This window comes from Mobula hypostoma, chromosome X2, assembly GCF_963921235.1.
Source record: "Mobula hypostoma chromosome X2, sMobHyp1.1, whole genome shotgun sequence".
Classification (NCBI taxonomy): Eukaryota; Metazoa; Chordata; class Chondrichthyes; order Myliobatiformes; family Myliobatidae; genus Mobula; species Mobula hypostoma.
Window position 1 is genome coordinate 49,541,172 of NC_086129.1, and position 19,484 is coordinate 49,560,655.

At 42.2% G+C, this 19,484-nt stretch overlaps 1 protein-coding gene across 3 annotated transcripts in view; it reads left to right on the plus strand.

Annotated features, from left to right (window-relative positions):
* The window catches only part of LOC134340999 (vacuolar protein sorting-associated protein 26B-like), a 64,147-nt gene extending 52,987 nt beyond the window's left edge, over window positions 1-11,160 (plus strand). For 2 of the 3 annotated variants that reach the window (XM_063038677.1, XM_063038678.1), the window contains exons 5-6: window positions 3,859-4,001; window positions 9,652-11,160. In XM_063038677.1, the coding sequence (XP_062894747.1) occupies window positions 3,859-4,001; window positions 9,652-9,789 (281 nt within the window). In that variant the 3' untranslated portion in view covers window positions 9,790-11,160. The remainder of the gene's footprint in view (window positions 1-3,858; window positions 4,002-9,651) is intronic. The other variant, XM_063038679.1, reaches the window with a different exon arrangement.
* The last annotated feature ends 8,324 nt before the right edge of the window (window positions 11,161-19,484 follow it).

Below are 19,484 nucleotides of genomic sequence, written 5' to 3' on the forward strand. Positions count from 1 at the left end.
GGGGGAAGAAACTGTTACACAGTCTGGTCATGAGAGCCCGAATACTTCGGTGCCTTTTGCCAAATGGTTGGAGGGAGAAGACTTTGTATGAGGGGTGTATGGGGTCCTTCATAGTGCTGTTTGCTTTGTGGATGCAGCGTGTGGTGTTAATGTCTGTAATGGCGGGAAGAGAGATCCCGATGATCTTCTCAACTGACCTCACTATCCGCTGCAGGGTCTTGCAATCGAGATGGTGCAATTCCCGAACCAGGCAGTGATGCAGCTGCTCAGGATGCTCTCAATACATCCTCTGCAGAATGGGGGGTGGGAGATGGACTTTTCTCAGCCTTCGCAGAAAGTAGAGACACTGCTGGGCTTTCTTTGCTATGGAGCTGGTGTTGAGGGACCAGGTGAGATTCTCTGCCAGGTGAACACCAAGAAATTTGGTGCTGTTAATGATCTCTACGGAGGAGTCGTCGATGCTCAGAGGAGAGTGGTCGCTCCGTGTCCTCCTGCAGTCGTCAACCATCTCTTTTGTTTTGTTCACATCCAGAGACAGGTTGTTGGCTCTGCACCAGTCCGTTAGCTGCTGCACCTCCTCTCTGTACGCTGACTCATCGTTCTTGTTGATGAGACCCACCATGGTCGTGTCATCGGCGAACTTGATGATGTGGTTCTAGCTGTGTGTTGTAGCACAGTCGTGGGTCAGCAGAGTGAACAGCAGTGGACTGAGCACACAGCCCTGGGGGGCCCCCGTGCTCAGTGTGATGGTGTTGGAGATGCTGCTCCCGATCCGGACTGACTGAGGTCTCCCAGTCAGGAAGTCTAGGATCCAGTTGCAGAGGGAGGTGTTCGGGCCCAGTAGGCTCAGCTTTCCAGTCAGTTTCTGAGGAATGATTGTGTTGAATGCTGAACTGAAGTTTATGAACAGCATTCGAACGTACGTGTCTTTTTTTTCCCCAGGTGGATTAGGGCCAGGTGGAGGGTGATGGCAATGGCGTCGTCTGTTGAACGGTTGGGATGGTACGCGAACTGCAGGGGGTCCAGTGAGGGGGGCAGCAGGGTCTTGATGTGCCTCATGACGAGCCTCTCGAAACACTTCATGATGATGGATGTGAGTGCGACAGGACGGTAGTCTTTGAGGCAGGACACTGAAAACTTCTTCAGCACGGGGACGATGGTGGGAGCCTTGAAGCACGTAGGAATGACGGCGCTGCTCAGGGAGATGTTGAAGATGTCAGTGAGAATATCTGCTAGCTGGTCTGCACATCCTATAAGTACTCTGCCAAGAATATTGTCTGGTCCAGCAGCCTTCCGTGGGTTGACCCTGCACAGAGTTCTCACATCGGCCACAGCACCTGGTCATTTGGAGGAGGGGTGGTCTTCCTCGCCGCTACATTATTTTCCACCTCAAAACGAGCATAGAAGTTGTTCAGCACATCTGGGAGGGAGGCATCACCCGCCCAGTCAGGTGATGTTGTCCTGTAGTTGGTGATAACATCCTGACATAGTGTTTGTGTTGTCCAGTTGGTCTAAACCATGTGGAGAGCCATTGACATTGCATCTGCCATTGACCTATTGTGGCGATAGACAAATTGCAGAGGGCCCAGGTCCTTGCGGAGGCAGAAGTTCAGTCTAGTCATGACCAACCTCTCAAAGCATTTCATCACTGTAGATGTGAGTGCTACTAGATGATAATCATTAAGGCAGCTCACATTATTCTCCTTAGGCACTGGTATAATTGTTGCCTTTTTGAAGCAAGTGGGAACTTTTGCCCATAGCAGTGAGAGGTTGAAAATGTTCTTGAATACTTCCGCCAGTTTGTTGTCACAGGTTTTCAGAGCCTTACCAGGTACTCCATCCGGACCTTCAGCCTATTATGACCTATCCTACTATGAGCACTGGCCCCTAATGGTTCCTTGACCTGAAGCTCCCTAATCATATCGGGTTTATTACACAACACCCAATCTAGATTTGTTGATCACTCATGCTGATTCAACCTCAAGCTGCGCTAAAAAGTCACCTCAGATACATTCCACGAAGCATCTCTTGTGATCCAGCATCAGCTTGATTTTCCCGATCTATCTGCATATTGAAATCCCCCATGACAATTGTAACATTGCCCTTTTGACATGCTTTTCCTACCTCATGCTATAATTGGTAGCCCACATCCTGGTTATTGCTCAGAGGCCTATATACAAGTCCCATCAGGGTGGTCTTACCCTTTCAGTTTCTTCTCTACCCACAAGGATTCAACATCTTCTGATCCTCTGTCACCTCTTTCTGAAGACTTGATTTCATTTTTTTTAACCAGCAGAGCTGTTCCTCTGCCTAGTAGCCTGTCCTTTCAGTGGATTGTTTCCTTGGATATTAAGCTCCCAACTACAGTCTTTCGGTCATGACTCTGTGATACTCACAATGTCAAGCGTACCAATCTCTTAACTGTGCTACGAGATCGTTTACCTTATTTCGTATACTGTGCATTCAAGTTTTACACCTTCAGCCCTATATTTGTCAACCTTACCGATTTTTTTTTTCCTCCCTTATTACTCTACAACTCATTCCAGTAACTGCAATTTTGCCCTATCATCTGCCTGTCCTTCCTGACAGCCTCACTATACACTACCTCAGCCTGTTAACCAAAATCCCTATCCTCAGCCCTATTACTGTTTCCCACCCCTGTGCCAAATTAGTTTAAACCCTCCCCAGCAGCTCAAGCAAACCTGCCCACAAAGATTCTTGGTGGATTCTTGATTGGTCAGGACATGAAGGGATATGCAAGGGTTTGGGGGGAGAGGGGGGAGGCAGGCGATTGGGGCTGAGAGGGAAAATGGATCAGGCATGATAAAATGGCGGAGGAGACTAAATGTGCCAAATGGCCTAACTCTGTTCCTATATCTTGTGGTCTTGTATTGGTTCCCCTCAGGTTCAGGTGTAGCCTGTCCCTGTTGTACAGTTTATATCTTCCCCAGAAGAGATCACAATGATGCATAAATCTGAAACCCTGCCCCCTAGACTAGTTTCTCAGCCATGCATTCATCTGCCAAATCATCCCATTCTTGCCCTCATTGGCGCGTGGCACAGGCAGTAATCCAGAGATTGTTACCCTGGAGGTCCTGTTTTTCAGCTTTCTACCTAGCCCTCTAAATTCTTTCTTTAGGACCTCCTCTCTTTTCCTTCCTATGTTATTGGTACCAATATATACTAAGATGTCTCGCTGCTCACCCCTCCCCTTTTAGAATGTTGTGGACAAGATCAGAGACATCCCTGACCCTGGCACCTGGGAGGCTACATACCATCTGGGTCTGTCTGTCATGTTCGGAGACTCTCCTATCTGCTGCTCGAATGATAGAATATCCTGTCACCACCTCATTTGTCCTCTTGCCGCTTCCCTTCCGAATCTGAGTGCCAGAGACCCAATTTATCCTGGTACATTTCAAATATTGAAAAGGCCTAGATACAGAGGACAGAGAGGGCGTTTCCTATAATGGATGAGTCTCAGACCAGAAGGCACAACCTCAGCGTACAAGTACGTCCCTTTAGAACAGAAATGAGGAATTTCTTTAACCAGGCGGTCATGAATCTTTGGAGGCCAAGTCATTGAGTGTATTTAAAGCCAAGTTTTGATAAGATCTTGATTAGTCAGGGTGTCAAAGATTACGGGGAGAAGGCAGGAGAATGGGGTTGATAGGGATAATGAGTCAACTATGATGGAATGCAGAGCAGATTCGATGGGCCAAATGACCTAATTCTGTACCTATGTCTTATGGTCTTTTTAGTACTGAGGTAGCTCCTAGTTGCACCTTGTGCTCTACTCTCTGTAAAAAGGCAAGGTTTTAATTTTGATTGATTCAGGTTTACAGGTTTGTTCTGTTTTAGGTGAATCCATTCCTATTAGGCTTTTTCTGGCTGGATATGAATTGACTCCATCTATGAGGGATATCAACAAGAAGTTCTCTGTACGGTACTACCTCAATCTTGTTCTCATTGATGAGGAAGAAAGGAGATATTTCAAACAGCAGGTAAGTACTAAATAGTGAATAAGAAAGTGTGGGTTAACTTCTGTCGTACCCAAGCGTAGCCAAGAAAGATTGGCAAGTAGTGCAGAATTAAATGCATAATTTAATGTTTTAGAATAGAAAAATATCAGATTCCTGCTATGCACAAGAGCTTCCAGGAATGACTTGCCTCAAAGAATAGAGATTTGCTGTGTAGTTTAAGGCTTTTTAAGCCCATTGCCCATTGCAACTGGAAGGGGCTGTCCAGCCATCTTTTCCCAACTGAAAGCTTGAATCCAGTTGTGGGATCCAGTTTACTTGCATCCTTTTCAAATTTGGATATCTTAAGATCAATTTTTAAAGCATCTTTCCCATTCTAAATCTCTCCATCTGCAGTTTATTCAATCCTGGTATTGCATCATATCTGCATAACATGCAGTGACTTGAAAAGGTATTCAACTCCCACAACTATTTTCACATTTTACTCTCATTTTCTAAATTTAAAATATTGAAGTCTGATATTTTTGAGCTAATCTAAACATTGTGCATCGTCAAATTAAAAGAAAAATTCCAAAACCTATCAACAATTTAATAAAATTAAAAACCGAAATTGAGGATGAAAAAGTATTCATCCCTTTTAGAAACATGGAAAACTTACAGCACAATACAGGCCTTCGGCCCACAGAGTTGTGCTGAACATGTCCCTACCTTAGAAATTACTAGGCTTACCAAGAGCCCTCTATTTTACTAAGCTCCATGTACCTATCTAAAAGTCTCTTAAAAGACCCTATCGTATCCGCCTCCACCACCGTTGCTGGCAGCCCATTCCACGCACTCACCACTCTGAGTAAAAAAACTTACCCTTGATATCTCCTCTGTATCTACTCCCAAGCACCTTAAACCTGTGTCCTCTTGTGGCAGCCATTTCAGCCCTGGGAAAAAGCCTCCGACTACCTACACGATCAATGCCTCTCACGTTTTATATACCTCTCAGGTCACCTCTCATCCTCCATTGCTCCAAGGGAAAAGGCTGAGTTCACTCAACCTATTCTCATAAGGCATGCTCCCCAATCCAGGCAACATCCTTGTAAATCTCCTCTGTACCCTTTCTATGGCTTCCACATCCTTCCTGTAGTGAGGCGACCAGAACTGAGCACAGTACTCCAAGTGGGGTCTGACCAGGTTCCTATATAGCTGCAAGATTACCTCTCGGCTCCTAAATTCAATTCTACGATTAATGAGAGCCAATACACCATATGTCTTCTTAACCACAGAGTCAACCTGCGCAGCTGCTTTGAGTGTCCTATGGACTTGGACCCCCAACCTTTGTGTCATCAGCAAACTTACTAACCCATCCCTCCACTTCCTCATCCAGGTAATTTATAAAAATCACGAAGAGTAAGGGTCCCAGAACAGATCCCTGAGGCACACCACTGGTCAGTGACCTCCATGCAGAATATGACCTGTCTGCAACCACTTTTTGCCTTCTGTGGGTAAGCCAGTTCTGGATCCACAAAGCAATGTCCCCTTGGATCCCATGCCTCCTTACTTTCTCAATAAGCCTTGCATGGGGTACCTTATCAAATGCCTTGCAGAAATCCATATACACTATATCTACTGCTCTTCCTTCATCAATGTGTTTAGTCACATCCTCAAAAAATTCAATCAGGCTCGTAAGGCATGACCTGCCCTTGACAAAGCCATGCTGACTATTCCTAATCATATTATGCCTCTCCAAACGTTCATAAATCCTGCCTCTCAGGATCTTCTCCATCAACTTACCAGCCACTGAGGTAAGACTCTCTGGTCTATAATTTCCTGGGCTATCTCTACCCCCTTCCTTGAATAAGGGAACAACATCCGCAAACCTCCAATCCTCTGGAACCTCTCCTGTCCCTATTGTTGATGCAAAGATCATCGCCAGAGGCGTAATTACTGCACTAACTTCTCTCAGGTGCAACATATTACATCAACAAATTGGATGAGTTGGTAATGAAAACCTTCAATGGATTCATAAGAATACTGTAAATACCCCCTCTCTGTAAGGTCCAACAGTATGGTAGATTTTCAACAGACCAAAACAAAATGAAGATAAAAGAACATTTAAGATGGGTCAGGGAAATGATAATAGAGGAGCACAAATCTGGAGAAGGGTACAAGATTATCTCAAAGACACTGAACATGCCTTGGAGCTCAATGCAGTCCATCATGAAATAGTTGGGGGTGGGGGGGAATGAAACCTTAGGTACACTGCCTAGGTCAGGCCACCCCTCTAAACTTAGTCACCAGAGGAGAATGGTACTTGTAAGAGAGGCTACTGTGATACCAACAGTCACTTTAAGTGAGCTTCAGAAGTCAGTGAGTGCAAGTGGAGATGAAATTCATGGCTCTGCAATCTCGAAAGTCTTGCACTAAATGTATTTCTGGAAGAGTGGCAAGGAAGAAGCCCTGGCTTAAAGAAAACCTATCCTTGCCTGTTAAGGCTTTGCAAGTGTCACTTAGATGTACTATAAATATATGGAAGAAGGTATTGTGGTCGGATGAGACTAAAGTGAAACTTTTTGGCCTCAACACTAAGTGATACGTGTGGAGTAAATCTAATACTGCGCATCAGCCAGTTAACACCATCCATACTGTAAAATCTGATAGAGGTAGCATCGTGCAACAGGAATGCTTTTCAGTACCAGGGACTGGAAATCTGGCATTGATTAATAGGAAGATGAATGCTACTAGGTGCAGAGAGATCCTAGGTAAAAACCTGCTAGCCTCTGCCAGAAAGCTTAAACTGGTGAGGAAATTGGTTTTTCAGCAGGACAATAGAAAACCTACAGCACTATACAGGCCCTTCGGCCCACAAAAGTTGTGCCGAACATGTCTCTACCTTAGAAATTACTAGGGTTACCCATTGCCCTCTATATTTCTAAGCTCCGTGTACTGTGACAACAGACCAAGTTATCAGAAGATTGATGCCGATAAGAGAGAGACAAATGGGGGAAACATTCAGAATGCTAATAAGAGAGAGATGAGAGAGATTAACGAAAAGAGACACAGTTCCGAGTATTGTCAGACCGGTTGCTTTGAACCTGAACTGTTTGAAGTTTGATGGACAGGCGATACCCCAGCAGGGAGATAAAAGGAACAGGTTCGCTAAGGCAAGTGACACACCACAACATCACGAGATAACGAGACCCTGGAAGTGCGTTGTGCCCCCCCCCCTCCACAAGTTGGTGGAAGTTTTGGAGGTCTGGTTGCGGGACCGACCATAGACGCACAGGGTGAAAAGGTACGATTGGCGGGAACCTGGTGTGTGTGTCCGCCCTTGCCTGGGTGCCGGGTTCACCGCAGAAGAACGATCATATCCGGAACGGAGGGGTCACAGTCGGTGACCTCAGAAGACATTACAAAGGGCTCGCCCGAAAGCTAACTGAGAGGAATATCAAAGGTCTGTGTGGAATCCGTTTTGAATGTCATCATTCGCGCTCGTGCGCTCTCTCTCTCTCTCTCTCCCCCCCCCCCCAACGGCACAGCAGCGATTACTGCGAACTGAACTGAACTCTGCGTCACTTGAGACTGATCATTTTGCCTCTAGACTGCGATAGAGCTTGGGTGATTCCTATTACCCTAGTTCTGTGTACATGTGTGTTTTATCATTGCTAACCTGTTGCATTTATATCCTTATGATTAGAGTACTGTGTTACTTATTTCTTTAATAAAACTTTCTTAGTTCCAATAATCCAGACTCCAACTAAGTGGTCCATTTCTGCTGGTTTGGCAACCCAGTTACAGGGTACGTAACAGTACCTATCCAAAAGTCTCTTAAAAGACCCTATGGTATCCGCCTCCACCAGTATTGCCAGCAGCCCATTCCAAGCACTCAGCACTCTGTTTAAAAAAAAACAAACAAATTAAACTTACCCCTGACATGTCCTCTGTACCTACTCCCAAGCACCTTAAATCTGTGCCCTCTTGTGGCAGCCATTTCAGCCCTGGGGAAAAAGCCTCTGACTATCCACACGATCAATGCCTCTCATCATCTTGTACACCTCTATCAGGTCACCTCTCATCCTCCGTCGCTCCAAGGAGAAAAGGCTGAGTTCACTCAACCTGTTTTCATAAGGCTTGCTCCCCAATCCAGGCAACATCCTTGTAAATCTCCTCTGCACTCTTTCTATGGCTTCCACATCCTTCCTGTAGTGAGGTGACCAGAACTGAGTACAGTACTCCAAGTGGGGTCTGACCAGGGTCCTATATAGCTGCAATGTTATCTCTCGGCTCCTAAATTCAATTCCACAATTGATGAAGGCCAATACACCATGTGCCGCCTTAACCACAGAGTCAACCTGCGCAGCTGCTTTGAGTGTCCTATGGACTTGGACCCCAAGATCCCTCTGATCCTCCACACTGCCAAGAGTCTTACCATTAATACTATATTCTGCCATCATATTTGACCTACCAAAATGAACCACTTCACACTTATCTGGGTTGAACTCCACCTGCCACTTCTCAGCCCAGTTTTGCATCCTATCAATGTCCCGCTGTAACCTCTGACAGCCCTCCACACTATCCACCACACCCCTAACCTTTGTGTCATCTGCAAACTTACTAACCCATCCCTCCACTTCCTCATCCAGGTCATTTATAAAAATCACGAAGAGTAAGGGTCCCAGAACAGATCCCTGAGGCACACCACTGGTCAGTGACCTCCATGCAGAATATGACCCGTCTACAACCACTCTTTGCCTTCTGTGGGTAAGCCAGTTCTGGATCCACAAAACAATGTCCCCTTGGATCCCATGCCTCCTTACTTTCTCAATAAGCCTTGCATGGGGTATCATCAAATGCCTTGCTGAAATCCATATACACTACATCTACTGCTCTTCCTTCATCAATGTGTTTAATCACATCCTCAAAAAAAAATTCAATCAGGCTCGTAAGGCACGACCTGCCCTTGACAAAGCCGTGCTGACTATTCCTAATCAATGACCCAAAGTAGATTTCCAAACCAACCATGGAGTGGCTTCAAATGAAGAAAATTGGTATCTTTGAGTAGCCCAGTCAGAGTCCCGACCTTAACCGGATTGCACATCTCTGGCAAGACCTCAAGATTGCTGTCCCCAACTAACCTAGTACAGCTTGAGCAATCTTGCATGGAGAAATGGGAAAACCTTGCTCTTAACTTTGCACAATGCGATGAGACATATCCAAAAAGACTACTGGCTGTAATAGCTGTGAGAGGTGGTTCAAGTAAGTACTGAGCAAAGAGATGATTACTTTTGAACTGCTGATATTTCAGTTTTTGAATTTTAGTTTTTCATGCTCTACAATTTTCCCTTTTTTTGGGGGGGGTTGTACTGTGGAGGTTCTTTGAAAGTCTGGTTCTTTCAAATCCCAGAGTCATGTGTAAAACCAATCCAGTCAATTACATCCCCCAGTCCTTTGACTATCACCCTACAGTTTTTTTTTTCCCTTTGAGTTGGAAGTATGGCCTTTTTTGGAAATCAATAATTGAATCTGCTTCAACTGCTCTGTTTTGTGACCACTGTTTCTATGTGGTGTCAATGTTAATAAAAGGCATCCATTTAACATAAAATTGTGTTGCTGGAAGTCTACTTGTATGCCTTAATATGTGTCTCATAATTAACGTAACAGCTTTATAACTTTTTTTCCCCTGCAGGAAATCACTTTGTGGCGAAAAGGAGATATAGTTCGAAAGAGTATGTCCCACCAAGCCGCTATTGCATCACAGCGTTATGAAGGATCAGCAAATGCTGAAAACAAACCTTTAATTGCAAATCAAGATTCGGATAACTAGTTCACATCTCTGCCTCCATCCTGGTTTCTAGATTAGCAATATAAACTGCAAAACAGAGTATCAATGGACAGAAATGAGTATTCAAAGTTGATTTTATTTTCTTTCAGAAGACACCTTCAGGACAAGAGGAGATGGACTGAAAGTTAAATTGTTGCCTCTGTTTTAATATCAAGTTAAAACAGTTTTTGTGTTGCTTTAAGGATGTGTGATGGAGCATACAAATACAAACAAAGCTTCAAATCTGAGTCCCTCTACCATGAATCTGATGTTCCTCACACATGTTAGTTTTCATCTACCATGAACACCCTAAATGCAACTTCGATTTATTAGCTATGCTATGTGGAAAATCAACAAACCTCCTTTGTGTTGGGTCAATTCTACTCTGTGTTTCTAGTTTTGTATCAGAAATATTTGAATGTTTCCATTAACAATGCACAAAATGTCCTTGTTGCTAAATGGGATCAGTATACTTGGGTACCTGATGGTTGGCATTGACCAAAGAAACTGGTCCTTTGCTGTGTGATTCTGTTGGTTGCTTTTACATAGTTTCTTAATGTCTTAATGTATGCTTCTAAATGACATGGATGTTTAGCAAATAGAAATTCCAAAGTTTCCAGAAATACAAAAGAGATCAACTTGTTCTGAAAATTATTTTGAATGCTTGACTTCAAATTTTGTGGAGACATACATTTGCAGGATTAGTGATTTGCGCATGTATATGTTTTTAAAAATTCCAATTATTTTAAAGTAGAGCTGCCCTTTTTTTTCTGGGAATCGTGATCAGATTTTAATTTTCTAGTTTTCACTCCAGGCAGGAGACGTGCACTGTGTATGAGTAAGGCTAGAAGCACAAATGTTCTAAGGTGGGCTTTCTTTTTAAAGATAATACCCCTTTTACACAAGGCAAGTTCTTTTGATGTTTATAGTAAATTGCTCCTTTTTGCAGTAAATACACAAAGAATTACAATTTAATTGTACAATTATTAATGTTCAATGCACAATTATAGGTCTTTATTAGTACATTTTAAAAATCCTACTTAATTTAACACAACCATTTTAAAGTTAGTTGAAATAGCTGGAGTTGGGAAAAGAGAAAACATTCTCAATGACATCAAGCAATCTGAAATTGTTAATTATGCAGCTAAATATTTAATTTCTGACTGAAGTTGGAGGTTAAATTTACATTATCAGCTACTTTAAAACTTCCCTCTGAAGACATGATGTCAACGTGTGCACTTCAGGGGAAAAAGTCATTCTTAAATCCAGAAAAAGTTATACTATTATTGCAAACACGAGGAAATCTGCAGATGCTGGAAATTCAAGCAACACACACAAAAAATGCTGGTGAACGCAGCAGGCCAGGCAGCATCTATAGGAAGAGGTACAGTCAACGTTTCGGACCGAGACCCTTCGTCAGGACTAACTGAAAGGAGCTAGTAAGAGATTTGAAAGTGGAAGGGAGAGGGGGAGATCTGAAATGATAGGAGAAGACAGGAGGGGGAGGAATGGAGCTAAGAGCTGGAAAGTTGATTGGCAAAAGGGATACGAGGCTGGAGAAGGAAGGGCCCCTCCCCCTTTCTTTCTCCCTAGGCCTCCCGTCCGATGATCCTCTCCCTTCTCCAGCCTCGTATCCCTTTTGCCAATCAACTTTCCTGCTCTTAGCTCCATTCCTCCCCCTCCTGTCTTCTCCTATCATTTTGGATCTCTGCTTCCCCCTCCCACTTCCAAATCTCGTACTATCTCTTCTTTCAGTTAGTCCTGACGAAGGGTCTCAGCCCGAAACATCGACTGTACCTCTTCCTATAGATGCTGCCTGGCCTGCTGCGTTCACCAGCATTTTTTGTGTGATACTATTATTGGTGACATCCACTTTTGTATGGGCTGCCATTTGTTTTCCCTTTGTTTCCACCTTTTCCTAAAAAGCCCTTTAACGTAATCATGTATCTACGCAAAGTGAAACTAATTAAATTTGCTTAAATAGCTGTTGTGTCTGAGAGACCAGGACCTGCTTGCTATTTTGATCTATTATGCAGATTTTTACACTTGGTTGATTCCTAGCTGTGTTGAGATGGGATTTGTTTCTGACTAGGTATTGGAAAAGGAGGAGTATGGAAAAAGAGCCTGTGGCAACTGAGACACAAGGAGACTTGTGATTTTTGTGGACTGCTTGATTCCTAAAAAAAAAGTCACATTGATTGGTTAGTGCATAATTTAGATTGGAAATCCGGCTAGAGATTTGGATTTTGGGAATGGAGGTTGGTGTATCATCCCCCTCCCTCACCTACCTATCAACCCTTCTCACCTGGATCAGCCTTATCACCTGCCAGTTCTTGATCCATCCCTTCCCCCACCTTTTTATACTGGCCATCTCCACACTTTCTGGTCCTGTTGAAGGGTCTTAAATTGAAATACTGACTGTCCATTTCCCTCCATTGATGCTGTGAGACCAGCATTTTGTTGCTCCTAAATATCATCTTGTATCTGCCACTATAGATGAAAAAGCCTTTGTACAGGGATTTAAAAACATTATTTACTGCAGTTTTAAACATGTATAAATGCATTTCTGGATAAAATACTTTGAAGTACTTGCAATATGTCTACATTTTGACTACGTGCTTGGCCTTGAGCTTCCAGTTATTACATCACTTTATTTGTGTACACCTACTCTAAGCTGTCTTTGCAGTTCCACTGGTCAACTCATTGTAAGACCAAGGGGAAAACGCCATCTTCTGACTGGGCACATTAGGTTTATGGACTCTACTCAAATAAATTAAAAGGTGTCAGCACTTCTGGCCTTTTCTCAGAATTTTAGCTGTCATTCCACAATGCTTGGGGTCCTGATGAATCTCATCCTGAAACGCCATCTGTTTATTCCTCTCTGTAGATGCTGCCTAATCTGCTGCTGAGGTCCTCCAGAATTTTGTTACTATAGATAAACTAATCTTTTGCCACCTCCTTCCGCCTTGCCTTTTGTTATTTATTCTCTGCCTATCGCCACTGTAGAGATTCCATTCCCCATATCTTATGCATCCAACTTGTTTTCCCCTATTTCAGTTAATGTTTCTGCTTGACGATCTTTCACCTGTCTCCCTCGCTACATGCTGCCAGATTAGCCGCATGTAGAATTTTCTGTTTTTATTTAAGATTTCCAGCATTAGCAGTATTTTTGTTCAATGTCAATTTATGCATCAGTATAGAGGGCATCCAAAATATATCTCCCTAGGTACGTTTGTATTAAAAGCAAAGCCACTGGTTGGTATTTCAGTTTACAAAGGGACAATTTTAAATGTGAAGTATTTATGTACTGTCAATAATGGAGTAATTGCGAAAAGACTTAAAATCGCCTTTTACTGATATTGTGTCTTTGCTTTGTTCTGAGATCTATACTAGTTTATTAACCTGTTGTCATTAATAGCAAAAACTAATCTAGTGAGATGCAACTGATTTTATGAAGTTGTATGTGCTTCTAAAGTTATTACTTGCCTATTGTTGTACTAATAAGACAATCTCAAAGTGTAATCCAATCTGTTGCCAGTAGTTTTTACAGATTAAAGAAATTTCATTACAAACACAAGCATGACTTTTGCATGTCATTTGGTGTCAAGTGGCCAGTTTGCATGTGCTGCTTGGTAGTTTGTGTGTTCAGGTGTCACTGAGTACATTTCTCAGATGAGACAAAACTTTACATGTCTACCTCTTGTGTATTTTTTTTAAAAATCACAAGATTTACTTTGAAGATGAGCCTGAACTAGCAGCATTAAGGCTAATTTGATGTGATATTGGGCTTTGTGTGCAAATTGGTTGCAACACTTCAAAAACACTCAGTGTAATTTTTTTAAATTGTCATGAGGCCATACAAGGCAGTATAGAAAAGCTTTTCTTTAAAATGGGTTTTTAAAAATGCTAAAATCTGGGAAGCTGTATCAAAATCAGCGTTCAACTAAGCATGTCCAGTTGGACAAAGTTCCATGTGGTTTTCCTTAAAATTATGCTAGTTTCCAGATTTGAAATTTCTTTTGCAGTTTTTATTGAAATGCTGCCTTGTATCTCATTGCCTAATTTGTAGCCATGATAATTGAGTAGTTTTGCTTGGAGCTTAAACGATAGTTGAGAAGATATAATTTTGTTTCCTTATGACATTGATGCGATAGGCTGTTTGGCTTTTGCTGACATCCATATAGCTCACAGATTAATCCCATCTCCGTACTATTTTCCTATAACCTTTTCTATCCACATTCCTGTCAGCTTTTCTCCAGATCCTGTCATTTGTCTATACAGTTGGAGGTATTTGTAGTGGCTAGTAAATTGCCCAATCCACACTGATTTTAGGATGTGGGTAGAAACTGCAGCAGCTGGGGGAGGGGGGGAGCCACGCACTCGTAGTTAGAAAATACAAGCTCCACACAGTGTAAATAGAGGCAGGGTTGTTGGAGCTGAGACAGCACCTCTGCCAGCTACACACAGCTACATTTGAACTTTTAAAGTTGATTGCACAAAACTTCATGGGGAGAGTTTGGAGCTTTGAGAGTAGTGGTGAAGAACCTGAGAAAACAATGCAGCATGGTGGTTCCTGTGCACCAGGTTAAAAGCATATTAACACGTAAATGCAATACTTTTCAAACAGTCTTCTTTATAGACTGAGGGTTGGAATGATAATACCACATTCTATATAAGGAGGGGGGCGATAAACTGATGCCTGATTAAGTTCTGTTGGTTGTATTTTAATTATAAAGCAGTCTGTAGAGCAAAAGTATTGGATTATCAAACATTTTTATCCAAGATAGTTATGACCCAAATCATGGTTCAGCTAATTTCAGTACAAATGGTACATTGCTAACTTTTCCTTTGCTATAACTATATATGGTGTATACTTTTTGTTGGTTTTATGCTCTGTGGTACGAATATTCCAGTGGAACTAATATTTAGATATTGGGAGACTATCAGTCAAAATACTTAGTGAAACTTTTTTTAAAGCCTGGAGTGCTAGAGAATATCATTGCAATCTTCATAGTTTTGATTCCATCTTTATTAAGACTATAAAATAAAGGAGCAGACTTGGGCAATTTGGCCTATCGAGTCTGCTCCGCCATTCCATCATGGCTGATTTATCATCCCTCTCAACCTCACTCAGCTGCCTGCTCCCCATAACCTTTGACACCCTAACTAATCAAGAATTTATCAATTTCTCCTTTAAATATACTCAATGACTTGGCCTCCACAGCCACCTGTGGAAATGAATTCCACAGATTCACTACCCTTTGGCTAAAAAAAAATTCTCCTCATCTCTTCTAAATGGACACCCCTCTATTCTGAGTCTGTGCCCTCTGGTCCTAGACTCCCCTACCATAGGAAACATCCTCCCCACATCCAGTCTGCATAAGTCTTTCAATATTCAATAGGTTTAATTGAGATCCTCCTAAACTCCAGCGAGTACAGGCCCAGAGTCATCAAATGCTCCTCATGTGCATTTGTTTTTTTGCAAAACCAAGGTTAAGAGAAGAGCAAGAATGCATTGAATGGTTTGTGCTAGATTTTCAACTCGGAGGGAAAGTAAATTTGTGCCATGGAAAAGTTTAATTTCTCCTGAGAAAAATGTGCTACTGTGAAGACCTTGTCAAGCAACTTTCAGATCATTACTTTTTCCATTTTAGTGACAATTATTACACTACGTTGAGCTGAGCTTAACCAGCAAGTTAATTAGTTGGATACTAGATAATATTGACATTCAAAACTAAAGTTGCAGCAGAAATTGGTGGTTTTCCTTAGCATTTGCAAAGCATTGACAAAGCAGCTTAAAAGGGAGTGAAAATGTATTTACAACTTGTTACTGTAAATCTTAGTGTACACCTATGAAACAATGGCCATCATTGAATAACTATCAGCTTGTATCAGTAGTTAATCTGAAACTTTTAACAGTTGTTAATGCCTACAATTGTACGTGCCTATAAATACTTTTTTGGAATGTACAAAAGTCCGTAGTAAGTTTTGTCCTAATATTGTACATGCACAATTATTTGAATCTTCAGTTATCCATTTGCTAAGTATGTAACTTGTACAAATCTGCTTTATTATACATTTTCTATACTAGATTTTACAAAGTGCAGATATCTTATAAAAAGAAAGTCAATGTTTTCAGTCGTATCGAGGCTTGAAATGCAGAAGTAAAAGTTGCCCTCCGTTCTGTTACCAGCAGCTTCTTTGTTAATATATTTTCATAGCAGAACTCGTGGAGTTTTAGATGGTTGGTAGCACAGTGGTGACACTTGAGTCTGTTGGTTTTTGCTGCACACTTTATGGTAATAGGAGCTGGAAAGGGCATGTAATAAGGGTAATGTCACGTTTTGGGAACTTTAATATGTGAGGGGATTGGGAAAATCAGTTTGGTGTTTGATCAGAAGAGGGAATTTGATCAGAAGAGGGAATTTATTGAATGCCTATGAGATGACTTTTTAGAGCAGCTTGCACTTGAGCCTACTTTGGGGGGGGGCGATATTTTAGATTGGGTATTGTGTAATAATCCACATTTTATTAGGGAGCTTAACGTAAAGGAACCCTTGGGAGGCAGTGATCACAATATGATTGAATTCATACTGCAATTTGAGAGGGAGAAGCATGAACTATATGTATCAGTATTGCAATTGAATAAAGGGAATTACAGAGGCATGAGAGGAGCTTGCTCAGGTGGATTGGAGGAGGATACTGGTGGGGATGAGGGTAGAGCAGAAATAGCTGAAGTTTCTGGGAATAGTTCACAAAGCACAGGATAGACGTGTCCCACAAATGAAGAAGTTCTCAAATGGCAGGGATAGGCAACTGTGGCTGACAAAGGAAGTTAAGGACTGCATAAAAGCCAAGGGAAGGGCATATAAGGTAGCAAAAGTGAGTGGGAAGTTGGATGATTGGGAAGCTTTTAAAATCCAACTAAAGGCAACTAAAAAAGCTATGAGAAGGGAAAAGATGAAATATGAGGGCAAACTAGCCAATAATATAAAGCAGGATACCAAAAGTGTTTTCAGTTATATAAAGGGTAAAAGGAAGGTCAGATTTGATATTGGACCACTGGAAAAAATGATGCTGGTGATGTAGTAATGGGGGACAAAGAAATGGCAGATGAACTTAATAAGTACTTCAGTCTTCACTGTGGAAGACACAAGCAGTGTGCCGGAGGTTTGTGAGTGTCAGGGAGCAGGAGTGAGTGCCACTGCTATTACAAAGGGAAAAAGCGCTTGGCAAACTGAATTGATCGTGTGGATAGCTAGAGGCTTTTTTCCCAGGGCTGAAATGGCTAACATGAGGGTCATAGTTTTAAGGTGCTTGGAAATTGGTACAAGGAAGATGTCAAAGGTCAGTTTTTTTTTTATATAACAGTAGTGGGTGCATGGAATGCACCACCAGTGGTGGTGGTGGAGGCAAATACAATAGGGTCTTTTAAGAGACTCTTAGATAAGTGCATGGTGCTTAGAAAAATGGAGGGTTATGCGCTAGGGAAATTCTAGGCAGTTTCCAGAGCAGGTTACATGGTTGGCACAACATTGTGGGCCGTTAAGGGCCTGTAATGTGCTGTAGATTTCTATGTTTCTATTTCTGTATAATGTGGATAATTTACCTGGACCGGATGGACTACATCCAAGAGTCCTGAAAGAGGTTACTGAAGAGATAACAGATGTATTGGTCATGATCTTTAAAGAATCACTTGATTCTGGCATGGTCCTGGAGGACTGGAAAATTGCAAATGTCACTCCACTCTTTAAGAAGGGAGGAAGACAAAAGAGAGGAAATTATAGGCCAGTTAGTCTAACTTCAGTGGCTGGAAAAGTGTTGGAGTCCATTATTAGGACAAGGTTTTGGGGTACTTGGAGATTAATGATAAAATAAGTCAGTCAGTATGTAAAGGGAAATCTTGCCTGAAAAATCTGTTGGAATTCTTCAAAGAAGTAATAAGCAGGGTGGACAAAGGAAAGGTAATGGATGTCATTTACTTGTATTTTCAGAAGGCATTTGACAAGGTGCCTCACATGAGGCTGCTTAACAAGAGAAAATCCTATGGTGTTACAGGAAATATAGTGGCATGGATAGAGAAATGGCTGACAGGCAGGAGACAGTGTGCGGGAATAAAGGGGGCTTTTTCTGCTTGGCTGCTGGTGACCTTGGGTCAGTATTGGGACTGTTACTTGTCAATTGTTTTTCAATTATTTAGATAGTGGAATTGATGGCTTTGTGGCTAAGTTTGTGGATGATGTGAAGATCGGCAAATTAGAATGGGCAAAAAATATGGCAGATGGAATAATGTTGGGAAATGTATGATGCATTTTGGAAAAAGGAACTATAGTGCAGACTATTATCAAAATGGGGAGAAAATTGAAACATCAGGTGCAGAGGAACTTAGAGGTCCTCCTGCAAAACACCCAGAAGGTTAATTAACAGGCTTAGTCCATGGTAAAGAAGCAAATGCAATGTTGGCATTTATTTCAAGGGGAATAGAATATAAAAGCAAAGAGATAATGATGAAGTTTAGTCAGTCCGCACTTAGAGTATTGTCAACAGTTTAGGGGCACTGATCTCAGAAGGGATGTGTTGTCATTGGAGAGAGTCCAGGGGAGGTTCAGGAGGATGAATCCAGGAATGAATGGATCAACGTATGAGGAACGTTTAGCAGCTTTGGGCCTGTACTTACCGGAATTTAGAAGAATACATGGGAATCTCTTTGAAACCTACCGAATGTTGAAAGGACTAGGTAATGTGGATGTGGAGAGGATATTTCCTGTGGTGGGGGTATTCCAAACTGGAGAGCAATCCCTCAAAATTGAGGGGCAGCCTTTTCAAATGGAAGTAAGGAGGAATTTTTTAGCCGAAGAGCGGTGAATCTGTGAAATACTCTGCCATAGACCATGTTGGAGGCCAAGTCTGTGGGTATATTTAAAGCGGAAGTTGATAGATTCCTGATTGGTCAGGGCAGCAAGGGATATGGTGTGAGGGGCAGGTGTATGGGGTTGAGTGGGATCCAGGATCGGTCATAATGAAATGATGGTGTGGACTCCATGGGTTGGATGGCCAAATTCTGCTCCCATGTCTTACGGTTTTATGGGCTTGTTATTTGGTGGGGTGGGGGTAGGCATCTGATGTAGGGAAACAATAGAAGCTACCTCATTAAATATATCTAAGACACACATTTTTTGCACAGCAGGGGAATTGAGGGTTATAGGGAAAAGGTAGGTAGGTTGAGCTGAGACAATGCCCAAATCAGCCATGAATAGCAGAGAGGGGTCAACAGGGTGGATAGCCTACTCGTGTTATTTCATCTGTTCTTACAGTAAGTATTTAATTTTATTTTGCAAATAAATTAATTCTGCAAATAGGAACAATTTCTATTTGCTCATTTGCAGCCATAATTGTTTTAATTGTCTATCAGATAATCTCTCAATCTTCTCTGTAGTGAAGAGAGCAACGTTAGTATTTCCAATTTATCATTTAAGTCCCTAGACCAGCGGTCCCCAACCACCAGGCCGCGAGGAAACCATATGATTTGGCGAAAGGAGTCAGCTGCACCTTTCCTCATTCCCTGTCATGCGCACTGTTGAGCTTGAACGCATGCGAGGTCATTACTCGCGCATCATCCATGTCAGCGCGGGAAGGAGATCAACTCCTCAAGCTTGCAAACGACAGGCTGAAAAGTATGTTTGACATAACATCTCTGC